Source organism: Anneissia japonica, unplaced genomic scaffold, assembly GCF_011630105.1.
Source record: "Anneissia japonica isolate Jap-2015-1 unplaced genomic scaffold, ASM1163010v1 scaffold1810_len1271414_cov176, whole genome shotgun sequence".
In the NCBI taxonomy this organism is placed as follows: domain Eukaryota; kingdom Metazoa; phylum Echinodermata; class Crinoidea; order Comatulida; family Comatulidae; genus Anneissia; species Anneissia japonica.
The window spans coordinates 650,100-675,376 of NW_022702449.1; the positions used below are offsets into that span (position 1 = coordinate 650,100).

Here is a 25,277-nt window from a genome sequence, read left to right on the forward strand (position 1 = left end):
TCTTACAAGCCAGCGTGCAAAATTTGGCCTGTGGGCCATCTATTAAGGACCAGCGGTGTGTGTTTGTGTGTGTGTGTGTATATATATATATATATATATATATATATATATATTTTTTTTTTTTTTTTTTTAAATTTCCATTCTGTAAATGGCAAGCCATTTTTAAATTAATAATATTTATTCGGCAAAGTAAAAGCACAATCTTGCCAGGAGAAAGAATAGGTATGAACCAAGCAGTAAACTGCTCTTACTCCATCATTGCTGTTCAATTATGATGAAATTAATATATTTTTATTATGAAAATGTATATGTCTGTTATTTGTTGGTATTTCTATTGTGCTTATTCCTTGCAGTTACGAATTTTAACATTCACTGTTTAGTACCAATCATACTAAACAAAGCCCTCTCTTAGTTTCAAGTATCATGCATGCCTATAACAGAAACACACAGTACAGCATTTTCTTAACGTCTGCATATTAGTTATCCCATTGCTTTGAGCATTACAAGAATCAATTTATAGACATTTTAAAGAGATTAAATCAACAAGGATCTAAGTAATACATTCCAGTATCCTTTGAATGTAATTCCTAATGGAATATTTACGCCCACGTCGATACTTGAGATTCAAGAGTGACCGGTAATAACCCTGATAAATGCTGTACATCACGCAACCAGATGAATCATTCCCTACGACGTGCGTGTCGCGACGTAAGTTGAAAACATCATAGCATCTAATGATTAGTATGTTAAAGACTTATTGGAATAAAGCATTAGTCATATATAAAGAGGACGATACCAAAGGTTTTAATAACAGGAACTGTTAAATACATAAGGTATGTATTGACTTCATGAGATAATAAAACATAATAGAGAAAATGCTTTTCATTTAAGAATTTCAAAAACAGTGCCTGAAGATTAAAAAAAATCATTCCACTTTATCATTATTGCATATTCTTATTATTTCACCTAAGATTTCAGTTCTGCTGTGTAATCATTGTTTTATTGAAATGACATAATATGATACATTTTGGTCTGCCTCAAGTTAGATAACCATTTATATATTTTAATAAAGTTACAACAGACCTAAATATCACAAAATCGCCACTGGAGAGTGAGGGAGGTTGGCCAAGCCCAGGGTCACCAATTCATTACACTAAGCGAAGCTAAATTTGACCCCTGTCTGTTTATGAGGATGGGAATAAAGGTCGTCCTTAGTAAGAATTAACTTAATAATTGCCATGATTGCATCCTAACGAATGAAGCCATGCTTTGGAATTTTTGAAGGGAAACACCAAGCATTTAGCTCCACTCCTATAAGATTTAGGATGATCCATAAAAGCAAATGGCTCACCAGTACATGTTAGTTATTAGGAATCTCAAAATAAATTGTCAATAATAATTATTAAATCATTCACCAAATAGTAATATAATTAATTTGATTGTTAGTAAAGCTCCTTACCTTCATGATTATCTACTAGAATCATATCTTTACCATAAAATAAATTAAATGTTTGAAAAAAATTTAATGAATGATTAGTTTGCGACATGTTGCAATATTTTATTACTTATCTGCCAATAAATTTATAATTGGTTTGTTAGTAAAGCTACCAACCATCTGTATTATCTAAGGCAGTTCTATAATATACTACAGCTTGAGCATTACCCTAAAGTATTAAATGAAGTATCTGAAAGAATTAAATAAACATTTGTTACAATCTTTTATATTTTCATGAAATTAATCTAAGAATCTGTTAGTGAACATTACTAAAATTATAAAGCCCCTTTGATTATTTTTTTTTTGTAGAATTTTCTACAACTTACGACTTAAGAAAGAAGGAATTTCATCCTCATCTTCGTCACCACCATCTTTCTCATCCCCTTTATCCCTAACAACATTACCTGTTGAAACAATTTCATTCATAGAATGTTAAAGTGTAATTAATATTCAAAATTATAAACCAATCATTAAACACAGAATAATAATAGTGTAATAAGTAATATATAGTGGCTGATGTAATGAGCAATGGAGAATTTGAAATCAAATGTAAAAAAAAAAAAAAAATTAATACTGTAAAACCAATATAATATTAATAGTTGTTGATTTTGATTGTTATAGCAGATTAATAAATGATATTAATAAAATTTTGTGTTGCATCTTGTATCTGTCAACAATTTGCTGCTCATGGTATTTTAAATTTTTTCCTCCTGGTCATTATATACAGTACATTAACAACGCACCATGTGGAACCTCTTTGAATCCCTATGGAATATTCCTAATCCTAGAGCTAAGTGGGCATCAGACGAATGGACCTTTCTCGAGTGTCAATCAAACTTAACAACTGACCAATCAGAACAGGAATATGCGCATATCTAATAAGCATATGTGTTGCCCCCACCCCCCACAAACGCACATGTATGCATATGTTTTAACAGTGTTGTTTTGCGAGACCTTAGCAACAGTATCCAAGACTGAGGGGTCCATTACAAGTTGCTCTTTAAACTATATGTCTCTTCACAGGAATTGTAGGTAGTGGAATTGTTTTTAGTTATCTCAAAAGATTTGCACCCAGGACAATGGAATCAAAAGGAAATATTTACACCATTACAGCTCCCCCTGCAAACACAAAACATTCTTATAAAGGTTTGCGAACGTTGTGGTTTGGTATTCCACAAAATAATGTTCACACAACGTTGTAAGGACGTTCAAACATGGTGACGTTGTGAAATTAGGTTATAAGTACACACATATGGTTCTACAATGTAACGTTCTTATTACCAAACTGTAACATTATCATGAAGTTCTTATAACGTAATATTTTTAGCTGGGCCACTCCTACTACATTAGTTATCAATGTTTCCTCCTTTTGTTTGTTATGGTACTATATATTATAAACAAAAGACAAACCGCATTCTATGACCAATAAGTGCATCAAAACATTGGAAATAATACTCCCTTCAGCAGTTCCCACAGGAATTTATCAAGAATTTAAGTTTCATAATTTGCATCAAAACAAAATCTGTGCATCGCCTGTATGTTGTGCCTCATTAATCATGAATGACTGTCGCTTAAGTTTATTAAACTTTATGGAATATATTAGTGCTCTCTACGAGAATAAACTTGGCATATTGCCAATGTAGCAGATGTTATAGGAGCAAAGTGTACAGAATTGACTTTTCTTAAGAACTGACAATAGGGACGGGTTTACACCATGCCCTACAAAAACACACATATTTAATAATTATGTGTTTATACTGTCTCTTTGTAGTAACTTAGCAACAATTGGTATTTAAGCCAACGTACTGGTCACAATAAAGTTAAATGTCCGTTTTACAAATGTTTGATTTTACGAAATAGATACTCTCGATGACGCTATCATTCACATAATCAGAGAAGAGAATGCGTATAGTTGTTATTCAATTCAAGTTTGTTGTAATTATATCAATAATTTCTTTTCATTTCCTCTACAATACTTTTTGTTTAATGTTATTGAGTACTTAAATCTTTAGAACAAGAATAATGAACTGCCAGTACAAGACAGCAAATGAGCTTGAAATTCTTTTTTTTTCTAAATTACGATAGAATTGTGAGCTTATCATGATATCATTAACATTTGAGGCTCGTCATCCCAAAAATGGGCATTAAGCATAAGAATGTGACAGTATTAATATAATATTCTGCTTGTCTTTTTTTTGTCTTGTAAAATTATAGGATTTTGGTTGGAAGTTCTTTTTGGCACATGGATGACTTTATTATGTATATATATATATATATATATGTATACTGTCTATAGAGTGCATTACTGGCATAGAAGACGAAAAAGCTACCATGAATATCACTATGCCAAGAGCATTGGTCCAATCAATTCTCTTGAATAATATTATTATTGTAACCACCTTCAACATGTTTTCCATAGGGGAGGAGAAAAGTTATTGAAAAATGCAACATTTAGTCCCGAGCGCATAGAGACCTTGTTTATTTGCGCTATATAAATCCATCTATTATTATTATTATTATTATTATTATTATAAAATGCATTATAAGCCTATAACTACAAGAGCTGATTAAGGCAGAAGGTAGATAGACAAAAGCATCTGCCCTATTACAGGGCTGGAGTAGACCTGGTACAGTACTGGAAAGAAGAATGGATCCTAACAGTAAAATGCTGGCCAAACACTGCTCTATTCTGTATTGAATGCAGCACATAAATGTACACCACTGCTACAACCTTTGAAATACTGCATTGATGAATAGGATATATTACCTACAGAAGGCAAACTGCATGATTCATGAACTTTCAGAATAACAGGGTTAAAGTTTGTGAGATATACTGGTTAACAACACTGTCATCGAGGGGGCCATAGATCAAGTCTTGAACCAACACATTTCTCAAGTTATATCTGTGTGGCCATGGGAAAAACTTTATAATGTACTACTTTCTTTATATAACACTATAGTACAGCATGTTATTGTATTGAAAATAAGGCCACATTTTTAAAAGCTAGGCTCTGGAGAAAAAAAACATTTCTGATAACTTGTACAACTGATATTTCTGAGACATTAAAACGGTTTTTTTGACAAAATCTCAGGAACAGTTAATGAGATACAGATTTTTTTTCAAATATGGGGGGGGGGGGGGGGGGGGGGTGGGTATGGTAAATTACTAACCGGGAAATGAGGATTGTATGTTGTCCCTTCTTCCCCTCCCCCTAGTTTTTAAATATTATTATTATTATTAAAAAAAAACTTTATTGTCTTAGAAAAATCAGTTCTACAACATATCAAAAATGTGGTATTCTCCGGAGCCTGCCTTTAATAATAATAATAACAGTATTGTAACATACAGTAGTACATGATAGGTCAAACAATAAAATTAATAAAATCATAAGAATAGTTATCAAGATTAATTATTTTCAAATTGCAATTAAGTTACTTGTAAAGAGGCAGCACTTGTTGAATGCAACTTATAATTTGAATGGTGTAAGTCAATAAATTATTTTAATATTTAATGGATCTGATAATAATAGTAATTCTAGATATTAAGTACCTTAGTAAACCATGCATTTAAATACAACCTTGAGCCTCTAAACACAAAATACATGTATGTACTTGGAGATCATAAATGATCGATCCTCATCAATTTGTTGGAAAATTGTGAAGTGTGCATGTTTACTACAAGGTTAAAATACAAAAAGAAAAAAAAAGACATTACAAGCGGTGCTCAAGAAATACTGCATTCTGATTGGTCAATGTGATCTAAACTCTACAAGTATCTCTAGGGTATCAACATAAAGGTCATTTTTTTAATGAATGATTAATAAGATAAACTTTAGCATCCACTGGATTAAAAAGCAAAATGCATTTTGAGTGGTCAATATGAAAAGATTTTAAACCATTGCAAACATTCTTTGGATTAATAAAGTAAAGTTTTGTTTTTTTTTAGTCTCCCTCAAATTAAAGACCACTATTGGGACAAATGTTGCCATGGTCTTTAGCAGCTTTGGTCTTTAATTAGATTAATAAAGATAAAGACATTTGTTAATCTGGGACCACAGAAAAGTGGTCTTCAACTGGAGGCGGTCATTATTTGGAGGGTCTTTAATTAGAGGGGGACCTATATTTAAAATTTACAATCCCCCACTGGATTATAATCAAAATGCAATTTGATTAGTTTAATATTGGGGAAGAAAGATTGTAAAACTAGATCACGAAACTAAATAAATGTTAATTGGTCGGTAGTGTTATGTTTCAATAGTACGGAGAAAACATTTGTAAGTTCCCAAGCATTCACTGGACTTCAGCATAGTGCGTTTCATTGGTCAACAGGGACAGATTTTAAATCTTTGCAAGCAACCATATGAAGCAAGAAGCATTTGGATTGGTCAATTGGAAAAGAATATAAGCATTACAAACCACCATTGGATAATGAACAAAGTGTATTTTGATTGGTCAATGAGGAAAGATTTTTGAACTTTACAAACATTCATTAAAAGTATGTAGTGATGACAATCATTGAAAAAAGAAACCCTGGAAGCCTGTTACTTAAAACACATTATGTTAAGTACTGTAATAATTAATAACATTCAAATGAAGAAATAGAGGGAGGTTACAAAGAAGGAAGATGTAAAACACCACCGAAGAACTAGCAGAGCAAATAAGTAGTTAGTCATTCACAGCTGACCAATACAACAAACACAACATGCAGGACAGCACCACAACGTCACTTACACTGATGATGATATGGCAGCGTATTGTCCCCCGTCTGCAGCCTTTTTTCTGGTAATTTAGAGTTCGCGTTTCGGTCGTAGGCAGCATCGACTGTCTTGCTTCGGGAATGTTTAGCACTTTTTTCGCGCGGTTTTGTTTTAGTTGAAGGCGGTTCCGTGTCATTGCGGTTTTTGTCCGTAGACAAGGTCCCATTATATGTTGCACTACGTGCGTGTTTCCCATTTTGTACTGTGGGGCGTACTGCCATAATGGGTACGTTTGGGTCCGATTCATCATTGTTCTCTGGAGCATCGTCGTAGTCTACTTCTGGAATGTTATCACACTTTTGTTCTAGTTGAACTGACAGACCCCGATTCTTTTTCACAGCCACAACAGGGGGGATTTTGGTGTTAGGTACTGACTTGCTTCGCCCTTTCTCTACAGGCCGATTAATTTTCTTTGAGGGGTCTGGTGTTAGCGTAGCAAAAATCAAGACAAAACCAGAAAAAATATGATAAAATAATGTGAATAATGAAATGAGTAGCATATTTTTGATTAAAAAAATATATAAATTATGATTTAACATGCAGTCTAATCATCAAGTATTAAACATGGATATAGAAACAAAATCTGTAAATGGTTTCAACTTTTGAAATACCAGCAGCACATTAAAACAACAATAATAGAAACTAAATTAAGCAATATAAATAGCAACAATATCATTCATATTACTATCACATAAACAACTCGTACTCTTCCTTTATAAAGTGACCATAAAAAAACTCTTTTACAAAAGTGCAAATGACCAAGATTAATGAAGTCTTAGTAACCTTATTGTTGCCTCAGATACAGTAAACATTACTTTGATGTTCACCAAAGTCAATAATTAAATATACATTTGCAATAGCATGTCACAAAGATCACATTTATTGGTTAGCCATTTTTTGTGTATGAATTAATGATGCATAAAAGAATAATACAACTATAAATGCAAACATATAAGAAATGAAAAGAAGATAATGAACATGCATAGATAGTGACATTTTTAGTAATGATAAAGTGGTTTTCAGATTCTTATCCTAATAAATGGGGTTTTATGTTTTACATCTAATTTTATTTAATTCCAAATCATTAATTTGAAATTTCATAATAATGTATATTTCTTTTTTGGTGAAATGAGCTCCAAAATGCTTAGAAAAAATGTAAACCACTGAAAGAAATCAGAAATCTTTCTGAAATCTTTTCATCAGCATGGTTGATACTTTTTTTATAATTTGAAAATGTTTACTGCAAATGAATAATATATTAAATGTGTCACATACAAATTAATTGACATTTTGTATATTTTAAATAAATTAAGTATTATTATGGTAGTTTTTAGATTAATACATTGACCTGACCAATATGTTGTGGATTTTTACTAACCTTGGATTCAAGAAAACTGTGTATTAAAATATGTATCATTTATTAATTGTAAAAGCTACATTGTTGTTAATGATTGACTGATATATAGTGATTATTTGAAATAGTGATTAAATGATTGATAGTCATTAATTGATATAGTGATTGATTTATATTATTATTATTATTACTATTATTATTCTATTATTTATTGATATATTGATTGACTGTTATAGTGACTGATTGATAAATAGTGAATGATATAGTTAGTGATTGACTGATTAAATGGTATAGTGATTGATTGATTGATATAGTGATTCATTGACTGATATAGTGATTCATTGATTGATTGAATTAGTGATTGATTAAGTGATTGATTATTATATTGATTGATTGATATAGTTATTAATTAATTTCGTGATTGATTGATATAGTGATTGATTAATATAGTGGTTGATTGATTGATCGATATTGATTTAACTGACTGATCACTTACGCTTGTAATGTGAGATTGGAGGCACTTCCTCTGCAGGCACGGAGATCCCCAAAGCCTGACCAAGAACATGTGCTGGTGTGATACGTGCGAATGGATGATTTAAAGAAAAGAATGGAGGATGCAAAGGAAAAAAAAAAGTCAAAACCAAGATGCAGTTAAAAAAAAAAAAACTGAATGTATCTACAATTGGTAGATACAGATGTTATAAAGTGAATCTGAGACATGCAAACACAAGAAAAAAAAAATTAACAAGAAAAATTAATTTGCTGTGTGTGACAGTAAGATTTGTAATTCATAACGGTTGTTGCTAGGCAGTCAATCAATTTGGTTCAACAACAACAACAGGAGGAAATCACAAATTGCTTTGTACATTTCTAATTTTGGTAGAATAACAAACTTTTGTCCATATTTGTTGTATATAATTCTTGGATACTTTATGATTACTTAGCTTTACTCATTTTGGATAATACCTCTTCAAGTTATAATTTTGGAACCATATAGACTAAACAAGTTTTTGAGGCTCGTGTAGTGGCTTTGTTTTTGATTGTGAAAAAAAGAATTTTGTTTTTATCCAATTTTATTCTACATGAAAAAATCTATTTTAGACAAAACTTATAATTGTAAATCATCTATAAAATTTGACAATTTCCTTTAATAAGGACAGTAAAATAATCAAAATATTAATGAAAGTTTCTTGTGTTTGACAAATGTCTCACAAGAGTAAACAAGACAAACTGACTGCGCTACATGATATGTTTTAATCAGTTAAGCCGCACAATCATTTAGCAAATACAAAACTTCTTAAGTTATGTTTTATGATTGGCAGCTTGGGTTGTTCAATCATTCCAAATTATTTGAAAACTTGCATGCAAAATTAATAACAGCATGATGCATTCAAAATATAAATGGCACTACTATGCAGAATGAACAAAATTAAAGTGACTTGTATAATAAATACTATAAAAATAATAACAAATAATAAGAAGTAAATCATTAATTTAATAATTAAATAATTAAAGGTGATGTTAATTGTTTACGTCACTTTTGCAAATGTTATTATCACACATTTTTATCTCAAGTGTAAACAATTACAAAAAATCATGGTACCCAAATTGTTTGTTTTTTTTTTCAAATCAAAGAAGAAAAACAAAGATCAATGAGTAAATTATTTCTTTGATGGCCTGATAAATTTACCTCGCTGGGGCTTCATATTCAAATATCTTTGCAATAGCTCGTCTGAAGTTCAATAATTCAATTGATGATGAAAAAAAAAATAAAATATAAATAATCAAATATAAGACAATTTGTGAGCGCCGAAGTTGTATATTAACATCTAATTTGAAACAAATGAATTAGAATTAGGAAAAGAAATCACTGCACACAGGTAATAAATTAAAATGCATAATAATAAATAATGATAAATAGGCAAAAAAGAAATTTCTAATTCAAAAATATTTTAGAAAAAACCTGTATCTTTTATCTATTATAGACATATAGTGAGGATTGCTGTCAATGCCTCCATTTTGCAACATTCATAGGGTGAGACTTTTTTTATACCTTGTTTAGTGTACCCGCCGCTTGCCAATAATGTTCAAATAAAAATAATTTTCATTTTGGCCAATTATCGCACCCACCACCACAAACAAATGTAAATTTCATAAAAAATAAGCTTTACTTTATTTTTATTACACCTGCTGCTGCCTTGAAATCTAAAAAAAAAAGTATATTTCTTCCTAATTATACAAATTTAAAGCAATTAACCATCCAATTACTGTTTACATTCAGCAATAACATTTATTTTTTCCTCCGTCTGGATGTTTTTGGCATAACTCTTTGCTAAATAAAAAAAAATATAAACTTTTTCCCCCACCTTCATCTGACGATTTAAAAAAAATAAATTCGTGAAACAAGTTATAAAAAAAGTCTCACCTAATAGTATCTTTGTAACTCAAATTTATTGGTAGCCAATAGCATTTATCCTACTTTTTCCACAACATTAATATTTGTACATAAAATATTGGCTTTAATGATTTTCATTCAATTAAAAATTATTTAATTATACATCATGAATTAATCATCTATTTAAAGGGTCAATTATTGATAGTATGATAATAACTAAAGTTATTAATAGATAGCAATGAAATTATTCATTGTCATATTTTGAAGTTTACTATTAAAGTTACTATAAAAATATCTTTAAAATGTGCCAAACACCTGCAGTATATTTCCTTTTATGAGAATTTCATCTGAGGTAACCGCTTGAGTTATATAAGCATATTATACGCATGAAAGGTCAATATGCAAATCAGATTGCTAGGGTACAAGGTCAATGCTGGGTTAAGATAATACTCAAGCAAATGCAATGGGGGAAAAGCAACATTTGAGGAAAGGCATGATGCAAACAACACAGCAAAAAACCCCTACCTTAATATGACTTTATGGGAAAAACATGTTTATCCCTAAAAAGCTGATTCAAATATACTGTCAATTTCCGAAAAAATGACTGTTTAAGAATTAATCACTCACCTGGAAGGGGTCTGACCTTTGACTGGAGTTCAGCAAGTGCCTCAAGGTGGTAATCATGTTCTTTCTGAGAAGACAAAAAGGGATTTCAGTTTTTCTCATGTGATTTACTAAATGAGCGACTTCAATTTCAACTTACATTTGAATTTCACTTTTGGAACAGTATTACTGTAGAATACAAAAATACAAAAGAACAATATAAAATAATGACTTATGAATGATACCCAAAACAAAAATATATCAAATCCCCACCTCCAATCAAACTTTCCTGTTACAAGTCATCCTCCAAAAAGCCTTTAAATAAACCAGAGCAGGGAGTTATTATTGACCAGAGTAAAAACACAGCACAGTTGTTTAAACTAGGGGAATTGTTTGAGCACCCATTGGCATGGTGTGTCCATGATTCAATAAGCTACACAAGTCTCCATGTGCGAGTATCAAATACAGGTAATACGGTGCACTGTCTTTCAGAAAAACAAAACGTTTGCTCAAAAGTTTTGTATAACAACATATGAAGCAAAACCAGCGTACTCTCACTTATGTGGAACAGAGTAATTAGAATATAGGTAATGGCAGGATTGTATACTTTGGTACACAGAAGCCTTAATACTTTCACTCATAACTTTGGCAATAGTAAAGTCAATTCCAGTAAATGGCCTATCATTTTAAGGCTTATAATGTAGAGAATATTGAAAAAGGTCAATTTTCTAGTTTTGGTTACTTGATGCTAGTTTTGGCATGACAAGGCCCATATTAAAGATCACCACACCTTTTCAAAATCATATCACTTATAAAATATTGGGGGAAAAAGCAAAGGCTTCTTCAGTGACTCTATAGTATTATCGCAAATAGTAGTTTGTATTCTGGAAAACTTTTTTTTCGGTCTTTTGGATGTTATGCTGTGGATGTTTGTTCTAAGCCTTGCAAAGAAATTAATGAAGCTGCAATTATTCAGATGTTAATGAAGCTGCAATTATTCAGATGTCTACGCAAGATTTCAAATCACCTTTTGTACATATTATTGACACTCATCAAGCTTTGCATTAAAGGTTAATTGTCTATCTAATCGCTCTGTGATGAAAATAAAGAATCTAAGATATGAACAGCTGTGAAAATAACACTCGCAATTATAAGTTTCTTGTCATTTCTGATGCTTTTCATTAATATTTCATCACAAATTTACACACTTGAATCAAGGTGAATTTACTTTCAGTCAATGTTGAAGATAGAATAAATATATAAAAAAAAATATAAAGAAATTAATTGCTTTGATTTGATACATTCATTCAATATGCTGATATCGACACTGACAGTAATGTGACAAACACGATTAAATTCAAAAGTACTTAAAAAGATTAGAAAAATGCATCAGGAAAATAGAGTAACTGCAATTTCTGTCAGATTGCAAAAGCAATTGAACAAAAGGTATTAAAAAAAAAAAATAAATCCCTGCCAAGCCACTAGGGCTCATAGGGCTGGAGCTTATCCCCAGTTTCCGGAGCGTGAAGCAGATGAAAGTGCAATACACCCCCTGGGTGGGACACTGGTCCACCGCAGGTTACTCCCAGCAATTTGCTGGTACCCATTGATACAGTTGGGTAGACTGAAGCAATGCAGATAAAGTGCCTTGCTCAAGGACACAAACGAAATGCACAGCGAGGGATTGAAACCCCAACCTCGAGGTTGGGAAACCAAGCCATTCCCACTGCACCAAACCCACTTCCATTGAACAATGGTGAAACCAAAATTTCACTGATATTCATTTTAAAGTCAATTTTATGTTTATTCATTTGTGTGTATGTAACACATAATTATACCATGGAGGAATTAGTTTAGTTTTATCAAATTGACACCATGTGGGTCCAAACACTGATGCTTGATACTCAACTCAGATTAATCAAACAAGATGAATCTCACCCATTAAATAGAATATCCTTACAAGCAGATCTGATAAGACTGGCTGTATGAAGAACAACTACGAAACATTAAAGGAACTGTTGAAATGAAGTTTTAAAACTGGTCTCACAACAATAAAGTGAAAATTACTTATTCAAATTTCCGACTGTCATCCAATAATGAATGTAATAAAACTGTAATGTTGTATCTTGATAAATCTTGTTTTTTATATAGTATGTATTTCATAATACAATATATATTTTTGTTTTGTAAAAATTCATTTATAGCAATGTCTTTATATTTTAAATATTTTCCATCATCAAAATAAATTTCATGTGTATAATGAAATTATAAACATATGATGAATAAAAGAAATCTTGAAAGTACAAATTACCGTGGAGAGACCTTGACCAATTGGAACTGATACATTGGATTCATGTATTCTTTATAATGAAAAGCAATAATCATTTTATTTTACTCTCTCAGTATGGACTTAAACGTAGCGAAGTCCTTCTGGTTGTGAACTGGCATACTGGGAAAGAATCACAAGCTCTTTTTCAAAAAGTGTACTGTGTTTATGTGGACATGGGCCACATTGCACTAGAAAACATCTAAAATGTTTCATCTGAAATATTCTAAATTAAAAATTGCATTTCAGCCCTCCAGAAAAAACACAGAAGAGCATGAGTGCTGGAATTTATCCAGGGACCAAAATCTGAAATTACTTCCACAGTTAATTGCACACATAATGGCTAACATCAGTTTAGCAACTAAGTTAAAATCCGAGCTCTTAAAAAACAATCGGAGAACTGATGTCATTAAGGAGATGTCTGTTAAAATTATTTTAACTTTGATGGACAATTCGTAATTATTAAACAATACACCAGTTTTTATGATGATACTATAATGTTCTATAACATGGTTTACTATCCAGGTCAAACCATTAAACATCAATACCTTTTGCACTGTTACTTTACGAAGTTCAAAATAACGAGCACATGAGTATCGTTGCCTAAGGCAACATCGTCGGTACTTATCAAAAAATTAATCCGAGGGAATCGACAATGACGCAAAAGCACATTGTCAGTTGTAGAATCTCTCTGTCACGGTTTACTCGGTTAAAATCGTGGCATATCAAGCAACATTTGTGCGATATAACGGATGAAATTAGAGCAGCAGTTGTAATAGTGAAGCATCATCATTAATCAAGCCAGATTTTTAAGTCAGCCACTTCAAAATAGCTGTGCCATCAATGTACTTTAGTACTATAATTTAGTGATTTATATTTTTTAATCTAAATATTAAATCAACCATTTTTTTCCAGACCTACAGTATTCATGTGGTACACTGCAAATTTACTATTGATTTTGATTCATGTTTACAGTGATGTCAGTTTTTTTTTTTTTTAACCATATTTATAGAGGGTGACCCTTCCAGCATATCCTAGGAAGTCGGTTGATATTCAGGGCGCTCTTAAATAAACAAAAATAATGTGATGCGATGTCTCTTTATGAGGCTAAGGGAGTGGAGTTGTTTTTTAGTCGGGAGAAAAAGTCCTGCTGTCAAAGGAATCGAACCCACGACCCTGAGATTAGAAGGCAAGCATCTTAACCACTAACCTATTCAACTCAACTCCACTCCACTCTAAGAGAGGGGGGACACGTATACCCCACAAAAAAGTAGTCGCTCCCCAGTGGGACCCCCCAAAAAAAAAAAATCATGATCATGCTTTAGTAGTTGAAAATCACCTTATTCTGCAAGCAGCTCCCCATAACCTAATCAGCCTCCCACTTCACCTTCATACTCCATCAGTGAAATTAACAGTCAGTACGAAAGTGGCTTGGTTGGTTACTACTTTCTTCATCGATGTACATTGATTGGCACCACTAGTTTTCAAAGTAGAACCCGCCCCACCCCGATTGTTAGTATTAGCGAAACTATTAACGTTTTTAAAAAGTCAGCAATTTTGGTTTTATTTAATAGGAAACTATATTGTATACTAAATAATGTCAGAGTCTTACAGTAGGTAAACGTATGACACACCGCCCAAATTAACTATTTTTATATCTCCATGAATATGTTAAGTACTTTACATCAGAAATTATAAGTTTTCCATAATACACATTATTAACATTTTTAACCTTGGTAGCAAAGGTTTAACTTTCAGGAAACTGCAAGCATGATAAGTAAGAACATCTATACCAAGATGAACTGTTTCTAAGCAGTGGTTATCTATAATTCTTCTTTAGGCTGACAAATCACTTTTTTTTATTTTATCTTTGAAGTGAAGGACAAAGAAGAAATATTACGAGATTAGACAATTGGTGACCCCGAACTAGTAGTGGTTACATCTCATGAATTTCATTAGGTGTAAAATATTGTACAGCGTGTTCAGTGTAAAAGCATAGGAAAAGGAAATATTAAGGTCTTGAAACAATGACAAATGAAAGTTTACAAAGTATGGCAATGAAAGACAATGATTTTTCAAAACAGTATTTTTAATGCACTGATTCAAGGATTCTCTCTGCATCTTACGTTTTACAATATTTCTAATACTTTGGCGATCTAGAGATAGCCTAGGATCGCAGTGTGTCGCGCAATGGTTAATTACACTCTCACAGTGGCAAATCAGTGGATGATATAGCCTCAAATCTACAATACAAGCTCAACATTTGGTGCTATACTATCTTTTAGACCAAATGCAAACCAATCGAACAATGCTTGGATATTGAACTTTGAAACATTTTCCAAACGATTTAGAGTCACTCTAGTTAATTAACTGACAGTGCAATCAATGTTACTCAATACCAGAACATGTCTACTGTAATATACATTTAATAGCAGTCATGCAATTTTCTATATCGTGCGTCGCTTGCTATGTTTCCTTATAATAGAACACTCTCAGTCAAATGACTCCAGTTGCAAATTGTATCTACTGTTTGATCAGCAGAACATAAGGAAACCGTATAATTTTGAAACACAAGCATCTATTAATAAATTAAAATAAATTAATGTTACATTTTAGAAATTAAATAAAATTATTGAGAGAAATAAACTTATATTTAGAGCAGGTGGTTTAGAGGTTGATATTTTTAGGGAATATTTTCATTCTGATCAAGTATAAATGAAATAAATGATAAGTCATACGTGGCAATAAATATTTATAACATCAAATAATATAATATTAATACCTGTCTCTTATACACATCTAGATGTGTATAAGAGACAGTTATTATGATACGTATAATATATAAAAATTTATTATATATAAAAATTTGCTTTCGCCATTTTTTGGCAAATGATTTCATTTTTTTTTGCCAAACAGTATCTCAATTCGCTATTGGTGAATTGGCAAATGGCTAGAGTGAGCGTAGTGGAGAAATTAATACTGTATGGTGGTTTAAAGGTTGATATTTTTAGGGAATATTTTCATTCTGATCAAGTATAAATGAAATAAATGATAAGTCATACGTGGCAATAAATATTTATAACATCAAATAATATAATATTAATACTATGAATATCATACTAGATATTAATAGAATAACATTTCATCTTATGAAATATTCATACAGTTTAATAATATATTATGAAAAATAATAAAGTAGGTCTAATGTTGCAAAACCAACGGAGAATATATACTTACTGCTCCATTGTTTTGACAGTTCACCATAAAAAAAAAAAATATATTAAACCTTCTGAAAAGATCTTTCAGATATTATGTTCTAAACAAGGTACAAAAAGTCTTTCGCTGCTGTAGACATTTAAAAAAGTGTATGTTTTACATAAACAAGCTCTATGTTGTTTATATTCTTTTCACCTTTAAAGGAGGATATACATATTAACCTATGTTTATGACAGTTCACCATAAAAAACCCATAGTTATGACAGTTCACCATCAAAAAAAAATAATGAACCTCCTGTAAAGATCTTTCAGAAATTTACATTTGCATTTGCATAAGGTACAAAATGTCTTGACATTAAAAACAGAAGTTTCTTTTTTGTAAGCTCTATGTTGCTAATATTTGTTTCACCTTACCATAGAATATATACTTACTACAGTTACTAATAATGTAAATATTTAGGTGTAATACAAAACAGTACAATCTGGTATCTGATGTAAAACAGGTATTGAATAGACAAACACACACACTGCATGTGGGAAAAATCTTGAAATTTAATACAAAAACTGAAGTGGAGAAGGCAGCTTTTGATGCTAGAGAAAGCTGCGGGTAATATCATACTGTAAAGGCAGAGAACAAAAGGTACCAGGAAATTGTGGTACATGGTACTATTGATTTCAATTTCAATGTCTTGTGCACTCATGGTGGACGACGAGAGTTGCTGATAGTGATACCGGGTTACCGGGTAGCACAGACACGAAGGGACCCTTAGGGGCGAGGAAAGTCATTGATCAAGTTCCAAGTCCACATATCAAGCGCCCTGAGCATCTTACATTAGATGGATATGTGCGTTATATAAAACTACACTATTATTATTGCATAAATTCTAATGGTCAGTGAACATGTGGTAGTAACATAGTTAGTCTATTAAAAGCCCACCTCCCTTGAACACAAAACTGGGGGGGGGGGGGTGGGCTTATCCTCGGGAATCCGTTTTTTAATGAAATTGGCAATTTTTTGACAATGTAGGCCTAATTCAAAGCCGATATTTGATGTTTTCATCTGAGAATATTTGGAAGTCATAACCTAGGCTTTTGCAAGAAGAAAGTCTTGCACATAAAATAAGTACAGTAGGAGTAGGCTTATATTCCCAGTGGGCTTATACCTGAGGAACTACCGTACATCATCCTATCCAATCAGAGGATAAGAACACAGGATGTTAACATCTGCAATCAGATTCATGTAAACTAAAAAATAAGATGACAGATCATACGATTAATTTCAAGACAAGCAGGTAATGTTCAGGCATTCAAAAAATCATTTCTCTATATAAATTTTTATGTATTTTTTCATCATATTGATGTAATACGTGACATTAAATAAATCAAATTAAATCAATAATTTCTGACAGAACAATTGCTTTAAATCCTTAATAAACCATGAAAGTCTTGTTAATACATGGTAGATGTGGTTTGATGATGACATTAGAAAAAGAAAACTAATGCAAAAATATTCAACACTAGAGTAATAAACATATGTAGTATTTACTGTGTCTTTATATATTTACTGTAAATTATATTTTTATAAACAATGTTGCTTCAAATTCAAAACCCAAAAGCTATTTTTATAAACTATGTACGATACTCCTTACGTCATACTTCCAGAATAACCTCATTTATTTTCACGAGTAGGCGTTATAATCTCTATTACTGAGGTTAATTATGCAACAAATCCTGTCAGAATGCCTTTTTATGTCTAGTAATACTTAGAACTCTTGCAGTCAAACCCATAGTCAATTCTGTTTTGGATTCTCAGAGGCCCACTTTAGGCAAAGTTAACAATGGCTTTGATGGGAGGAAGAATGAAAATATAGGCTAGACCCAGCTGTTGCTAATCCGTTCTGCGCTAAATTCCACTTTCTAATGCACCCATTCAACAAGGCCTGTCTTATAATGAGATATTTATGTTATGGAGATTATTAACCTTTCAACACATTAAACTTTTCTAATTAAGACAATACATAAAGTAGTCCACTATCAGTTTTGTGTCTTTTTTTTAAAGATTAATTTAACAACAAGTAATTGGATTTCAACACGATTAACTAAGAACAAATTGTGGAAGGATTTGAGCAGTCCATTAATCGTAGTTTCTGAGATAATTAGAGTTAATTAATCTTGACACCTTTAGAATGAATAACAAAATTAACTGAAATCATTAATTAACTCCACTAATCTCAAAAATGACTAATCAAACTCATTAGAAGAACTTCAAACACCTATTTTACATTTGTTTTCAGATCAGTTATACATACCGTATGATGTTTCAAAGTAAAATGCTTTATAGTATATTTTTAGAATTCAAATATAATAATTTCTATTAAATTTCTTCTAGTATATACTACTGCAGAAAATTGTTAAACATGTAAAATGCAGCCATATTCAACAAATCCATGGAATAACACAAAACCATGGTTATTTTGTGCTACAGCATGATAAAGTTTTATTTAAACAAGAATTGGAAGAAAAACTTGTGTAATCAATTAACATAAGGCATAATTATGTTAAATATTTTTCTGACATTTATTCTTTAAAATCATCTCAATTACTTAAAAACTTTTTTTTAAATGATACCAAACAAACAATTATTTTTGATATATTAAAATAAATTTTTACTTAATTTCTGAATCTTGGTACAGGCAAAATAGAATATTCCATTATGTTATTAAGGAAGCATATTTGGAACATACAGTACACTTCATTAAATGTGTCCAAAATTAACAACACCAAAGGCATAAGTGCTATCTATTACTACAGCTGAGATGAGTTTGGTTCAAACAGCAATTTACGACCAGAATTAACTCATTCATGCCACCAGCTTTTCTTTGGGAATTATTTAAATCAATTTAGTATCAAAGTGTGACGGATAACTATCTGTGAATCGGTATTAAAAGCTATGTACCTGTCGTATCTACAGGAAGTGGTTTGGCACAGCAGTTGTCTCTCTACTTCTCAACCTTGAGGTCGGAGGTTAAATCCCTCACTGTGTATTTCGCTTGTATCCTTGGGCAAGTTGTCTCTCTCCACCCAGGAGTACAAGTGGGTACCTGGTAGGTCCAAACACACGACATGCACTGATCACAGCTGCAACATTATGGAATTCTCCCAAGGAACGTGAGTATGTGTTCCATATGTGCTTGATCCAATGACTGGGGGTAATAATGCTATACTATATATGTCAACAATTATTATTATTATATTATATAATAATAATTGGCAACTTTTGTTTATTATTATATATTTGTCTACTAACTTTTTAAGTTACAGTACTGCTAAAATTACTATAAACTGAATGATGGATGAATTTCTAAGCCCCTTGGTTACAAGTTGTAGAACTATATCAGTCACTATAATGATCAGTGGCATTATAAAATCAAAAAATCGTTCCATTTATATTGCGCCATTCTAACGATCGTTAGAATGAACAAGATGTTGCTCTTTTCAATAACGTTCTCTTCCCCTGAGGGTCGCTTCATGTCCTCTGTAGCCGGTAAACCGGCGCACCTTTCATCTGTCCACGACAGGAGCCGAGTGGACCAGTACACTGGGGTACCCCACTACTCGTCTCGAATGATGTACTGCGTTCTTTAAAGTGTACATGAGCCTACGGCTTATAGTCCTTATTTGAGAAGAATTGTTTCACCACCAGAACTAGGAGCGAGGCGGCCGTGAACCCATGCTGGTATTGTTGGCTATGTTTACGGCGCCCCGCCTTAACTGCTCGGCCATTCGACTTGCATTATGCTAAGGGACTAATGACAAAGGGAGTGAAACCGTCCCTGACCCGAATGGAATACAAAAAATATAATTTTGAAAGTAAGCTATATGACAACAGCAGCATTAACAAATCAATTATAAAAAACAAAATTTAAAAAAAACAAGATAATTTATTACTTGGCTGTATGATATTGGTCCATGTTGGAATCAGCAGGGCTGTAGGAGAGTGGGAAGACCATCGTACATATGGAGAAGAAACACAGAAGCAGAAATTGTTGGTGCAGGTTTAAGTCGGAGTGAAATGGAAGTGACAGCCAGGAATAGTATACGGTGAAGGATTGTCATTGATGGCCTATGCTCCATACTGGAGTGAAACAGGCATAAGTGTATGGTATTGACAGCGCTAAAACACAAATAATTTTTCAAAATACTGTATATCTTTATAGTCTAAATGCCAAAAATAATACTACTAACCAAAGTTCCACAAACTGTACGAACTAAACTATTTACTGAACAATTTTAATGTAGGCTTTAACACTTATGTGAAATTAAAAACAGAAAAACAAAAACTGAAACATTTTAATACCGATGTTTATAGTGATTACAATGATAGTAACTGGTACTTTCATTTTCACATCAATATTATTATCTCGATAGGCCTACTATCTATTTTTTAATTATCTACTTTCTGTTTTGAATTTTTAAAAAATATGTTGGCATCTGGTAATTTTAATGAGCATTACTGGAAGTACAGTCATAACAAAAAGGATGTATTTACAATATTTATTATTCTTAAATGCCCCACCCAAACTATAAAATTTTATTTAACATGCATGACATGCATATTATATGGTGATGATGACATCACATCATGACCATATACAGGCATATCATGATTATAAATGGGCATACAACAGTTTTCTGTCAAAAAAAAACTGATAAGGCCTAAAAAAATGTTTGTTTGCCCTTTAATGCTGAAAATTGTATAGAAGGAATGGGCGCAAAAAAACTTTTTTTTAAATTTTTTTTTTCTCCTGTTACTAAAATTAACACATTAAATCACAATGCTTGCAATTAGGCCTGTCTCACTATTAGATGTGTATAAGAGACAGAAAATATTCAACACTAGAGTAATATAGATGTGTATAAGAGACAGATATTGGTCCATGTTGGAATCAGCAGGGCTGTAGGAGAGTGGGAAGACCATCGTACATATGGAGAAGAAACACAGAAGCAGAAATTGTTGGTGCAGGTTTAAGTCGGAGTGAAATGGAAGTGACAGCCAGGAATAGTGTACGGTGGAGGATTGTCAATGATGGCCTATGCTCCATACTGGAGTGAAACGGGCATAAGTGTATGGTATTGACAGCGCTAAAACACAAATAATTTTTCAAAATACTGTATATCTTTATAGTCTAAATGCCAAAAATAATACTACTAACCAAAGTTCCACAAACTGTACGAACTAAACTATTTACTGAACAATTTTAATGTAGGCTTTAACACTTATGTGAAATTAAAAATAGAAAAACAAAAACTGAAACATTTTAATACCGATGTTTATAGTGATTACAATGATAGTAACTGGTACTTCCATTTTCACATCACAATTGTTATCTCGATAGGCCTACTATCTATTTTTTAATTATATACTTTCTATTTTGAGTTTTTTTAAAATGTTGGTATCTGGTAATTGTATCTTTAATGAGCATTATTTGAAGTACAGTCAAAACAACCAGGATGTATTTACAATATTTATTATTCTTAAATGTCCCGCCCAAACTATAAAACTTTATATAACAAAAACATGACATGCATATTATATGGTGATGATGACATCACATCATGACCATAGGCATATCATGATTATAAATGGGCATACAACAGTTTTTCAGTCAAATAAAATTGATAAGGCCTAAAAAAAATATTTGTTTGCCCTTTAATGCTGAAAATTGTATAGGAGGGATGGGGGCGAAAAACTTTAAAAAAAATTTTTTTTTTTTCTCCTGTTACCAAAATTAACACACTAAATCACAATGCTTGCAATTAAGCCTGTCTCACTATTTGTGTTTAAAAGATATTCATCAGATTGAATAAAAATAACCCATAATCGATATATTGCAATGAATTTAGGCCTAGAATGGTGTAACTTACTTTAGAAACCAAATTTAGACAACTTTCATTCGCAAAAATGCGGAGAAAAATTGATTGCTTTTTGAAAATTTGTAAATTAAAAATCTATAAAAAAAAAATTTTTTTTATTTAAAACACCGCACCAATTTTTCATTGAGTTGGTGGCTGCTGGAGGGCAAACAAACAAGTTTTCTTTTTAGGCCTAGTCTAGACAGAGCATACATGTCAGTCACATCCAGCCCAGTACTCTTAAAAACCATCCCCCCACCCCTTTACCATAAAGGAATCCTGGTTATGAGTGTGTCTCCTTCAGGAAAAATCATGGTTTCTTTGGTTTAATTTCAGTTAAGCTTTATAATAAATTATATTTCAGTGTGATTTATTGTTTTAATGTCCTTTTGATGAGTGAACATTATGTGCATGTTTACTTGAAGATGTAAACAGAAGTGTTGTGTGTATGCCTGAATCATAAACAATAGGTGGTTGCCACTGACTATGCAAGCCAAACATAGCAATGTGAGTTACGTTAAATAGAATGAAAGGATGAACTTGTAGAACACTAATGATGACTGTACAGTTGGAGATAAGGAGAATAAGTAATCTTTTTCAAAAGGTAAGATACTACCGTCCAATATATGATATATATGCACCAATATTATAATAATCCCAAAATAATTATATTATTTGCTGGCAAAAAACCTCAAGGTTAACACAGACTATATACAAATATAGATTAGGCCAAATAAAAAGAAAAAGTAGTTTATTGTCCTAATATTTCGAAAAAAAAGAAGAATGAGGCACTCTCTTTTTTTTCATTCCAAGATGGCAAATCCAAGATGGTCGATGAGAAACTGCTACTACTTTTCCCACTTTTACCAAGTAGATACATTGAAAACAAACAAAAAAGAAGCACTAGACATGATTATACCATAATGTATCCCCAACCACGGACGATTGAGAGAGGAATTTTACTGATGCGAGTAAGCAAGATTTTCGTATATTCTGATTTAAAAAAAAGGAAATAATAGAAAACAAAAAAAATTTAGTGAAGCAGAGAAAATGGATGCGTGAGATGAGAAACTAGTAATTTTTTTTATTTGGCCATATATTATTTGATATTAAAACAATGCCTGTGCATACATCAAGAAAAACAAGATGGCAGACATGTGAAACATTATATAGAATATTTGTTGAGTAAAACTGAATAAAAATAAAAACAATCAACCAGGATGTGAAAGTATAATTCTAAGATATACAATGCAAAAAGTAAGAGATCAAAAGATATTATCATATGTGTCCTTAATACAGGTCAAGAATGTGGATGCAGCTTTCATTCTTTTATTTTCCAATCCTTTTAGAATATGTGTACTATTATCTCCAATCATTTTAGAATATGTGTACTATATTTGAATATGTTTCTAATGTTACTCATCCATAGCCAACTACAAAGAGGTCAAAGTACATCGTCTTTAATCAAAGTTCAAGTGCTAGCTGAACTGTAAGTGCCAGAAAAAAATCCTAACAACAAACTTTACCATAATGCCGACAAAATAGATTGCGTTCTTCCATTATTTTCTCATTTTTAAAAAAATGTTTATTCTTATTTATAAAGACTGGTACTGTGATTGATACTATATTTATTTATTCATTCTAATAGGTTATGTTTGGGAATTTTAATATATTCGCTATTAAATAAATTCTGTTATAAATATTTTCTATAAAATTATTTGTTCATAACCAACTAGTTCTGCTGAAACATTTCTGACAAAAAATGTTTGCTTTTACTGTTTACATTTTTAAAAATCTGTCACTGAATATTACTGGTTAATACTACCAGTACTTTTATAGATACTGCTACTGTGTACAAATACGTTGCATTATTATTTAATAATAGAAATCAAACATTAGATCTAAAGGATCACTACTGTACAAACAAAGACAAACTACTATTGAGAGCTGCATAGCTCAGTTGGCTAAACTGGTGGTAGCCACTGTGTATGCACTGAACCGTGGAGATCCTGGTCCCTGGTTCAATTCCCTTCGCTGCTCTCCTTGTGTTTCAGCTGAAGCACACGTTACAATAGCATACCGTCTTTCGAATGAGATGTTTGAAAGCTGTTGGTCCCGTGTGCAATATGTCCCGGCATTTGCACATTAAAGAACGCAGTACACACCTCGGAAAAGAGTAGGAGATTGTCTCCTGGTGTTCTTGCGCAAAATTCACCATCAGAAGTACCTCACTGGAAAAATGTCCTTGGTGCCAAAAATACTCATACTCTAGTCAAATAGTTATGGAAATTATTCTTTATGTACAAGCAAAATATTTGTATGTCATATACCGTAATTAACAGCTTTTACCAATGTAAAATTCTCAAATACGGAAGCTTTCAAATTTGTCCGTATTCCAATTGCACGACAGTACTAGCGTACTGCAAAACACACGTCGTACAACATTAATGTGACCATGTAACTGTGCCCAATCCTGGCATGGTGGCGCTCTATGGTAATGCAACTGTTTTGGATTTGAAAAATATACTAATGTTCTTTCACCTAGCCAAACTCTGGTCAGAGACATAGTGGTATTTATCAGAATCATTATTATTACATGATACAATATTACTTTTTTTAAAAACCATATTTATAGATGGTGACTCTTCCAGTACCCTAGAAGGTTGGCTGATACTCAGGGCCCTGTTAAATATACAGTCCATTATGAGGGCCGTCAAAGGATTTAGAACCTAAGACCCTGCAATTGGAAGGATATCATCTTTAACCACCAAGCTATTCAACTCTACTCCAAGGATCATAACATACAAGGCATTTCTTAGCCCTAGATTCGATACAGTATTTATTTCCTTGTTTGTTTAAGAAATCACATTTCCTTGCTTGTTTTCATAATGGTTTCACTATTATAAGGAGAAAAGAGAAATTTATTACATTATCCAACTGATTTTAAATGTATGATAAATGTTGAATTTAATTAGGACATTCAACTACGGTAAGCTAAATATCTGGTTGACTATGGTGATGTGAATGAAAGGAAATAAGAAAACAAATAAAAGAAACCATAAAAAGAAAAATCATTAAATTGAAAGATGATTTAAGTGACTGTTGTAGCTGAACAAATGTGTGAGGCATGTCAGAGGGTTGCATCTTTCAAATCAGAATGGAGGTCAATATGAGTTTCTCTTTCTGTTTTCAATTCTATCTACATGATAATGATTATT

The 25,277-nt window shown here is 31.9% G+C and overlaps 1 protein-coding gene across 6 annotated transcripts in view; it reads right to left on the reverse strand.

The window, feature by feature from the left end:
• Window positions 1-25,277, reverse strand: part of LOC117103879 (cytokinesis protein 3-like) — a 56,218-nt gene that overhangs the window by 15,095 nt on the left and 15,846 nt on the right. Inside the window, exons 3-6 of one of the 6 annotated variants that reach the window (XM_033244493.1) lie at window positions 10,629-10,692; window positions 8,103-8,174; window positions 6,227-6,673; window positions 1,822-1,899 (exon numbers count right to left, since the gene is read on the reverse strand). In XM_033244493.1, the coding sequence (XP_033100384.1) occupies window positions 1,822-1,899; window positions 6,227-6,673; window positions 8,103-8,174; window positions 10,629-10,692 (661 nt within the window). Of the gene's footprint in view, window positions 1-1,821; window positions 1,900-6,226; window positions 6,674-8,102; window positions 8,175-9,296; window positions 9,339-10,628; window positions 10,693-25,277 lie in introns of all 6 variants that reach the window. The other 5 variants (XM_033244494.1, XM_033244495.1, XM_033244497.1 and 2 more) reach the window with 5 other exon arrangements.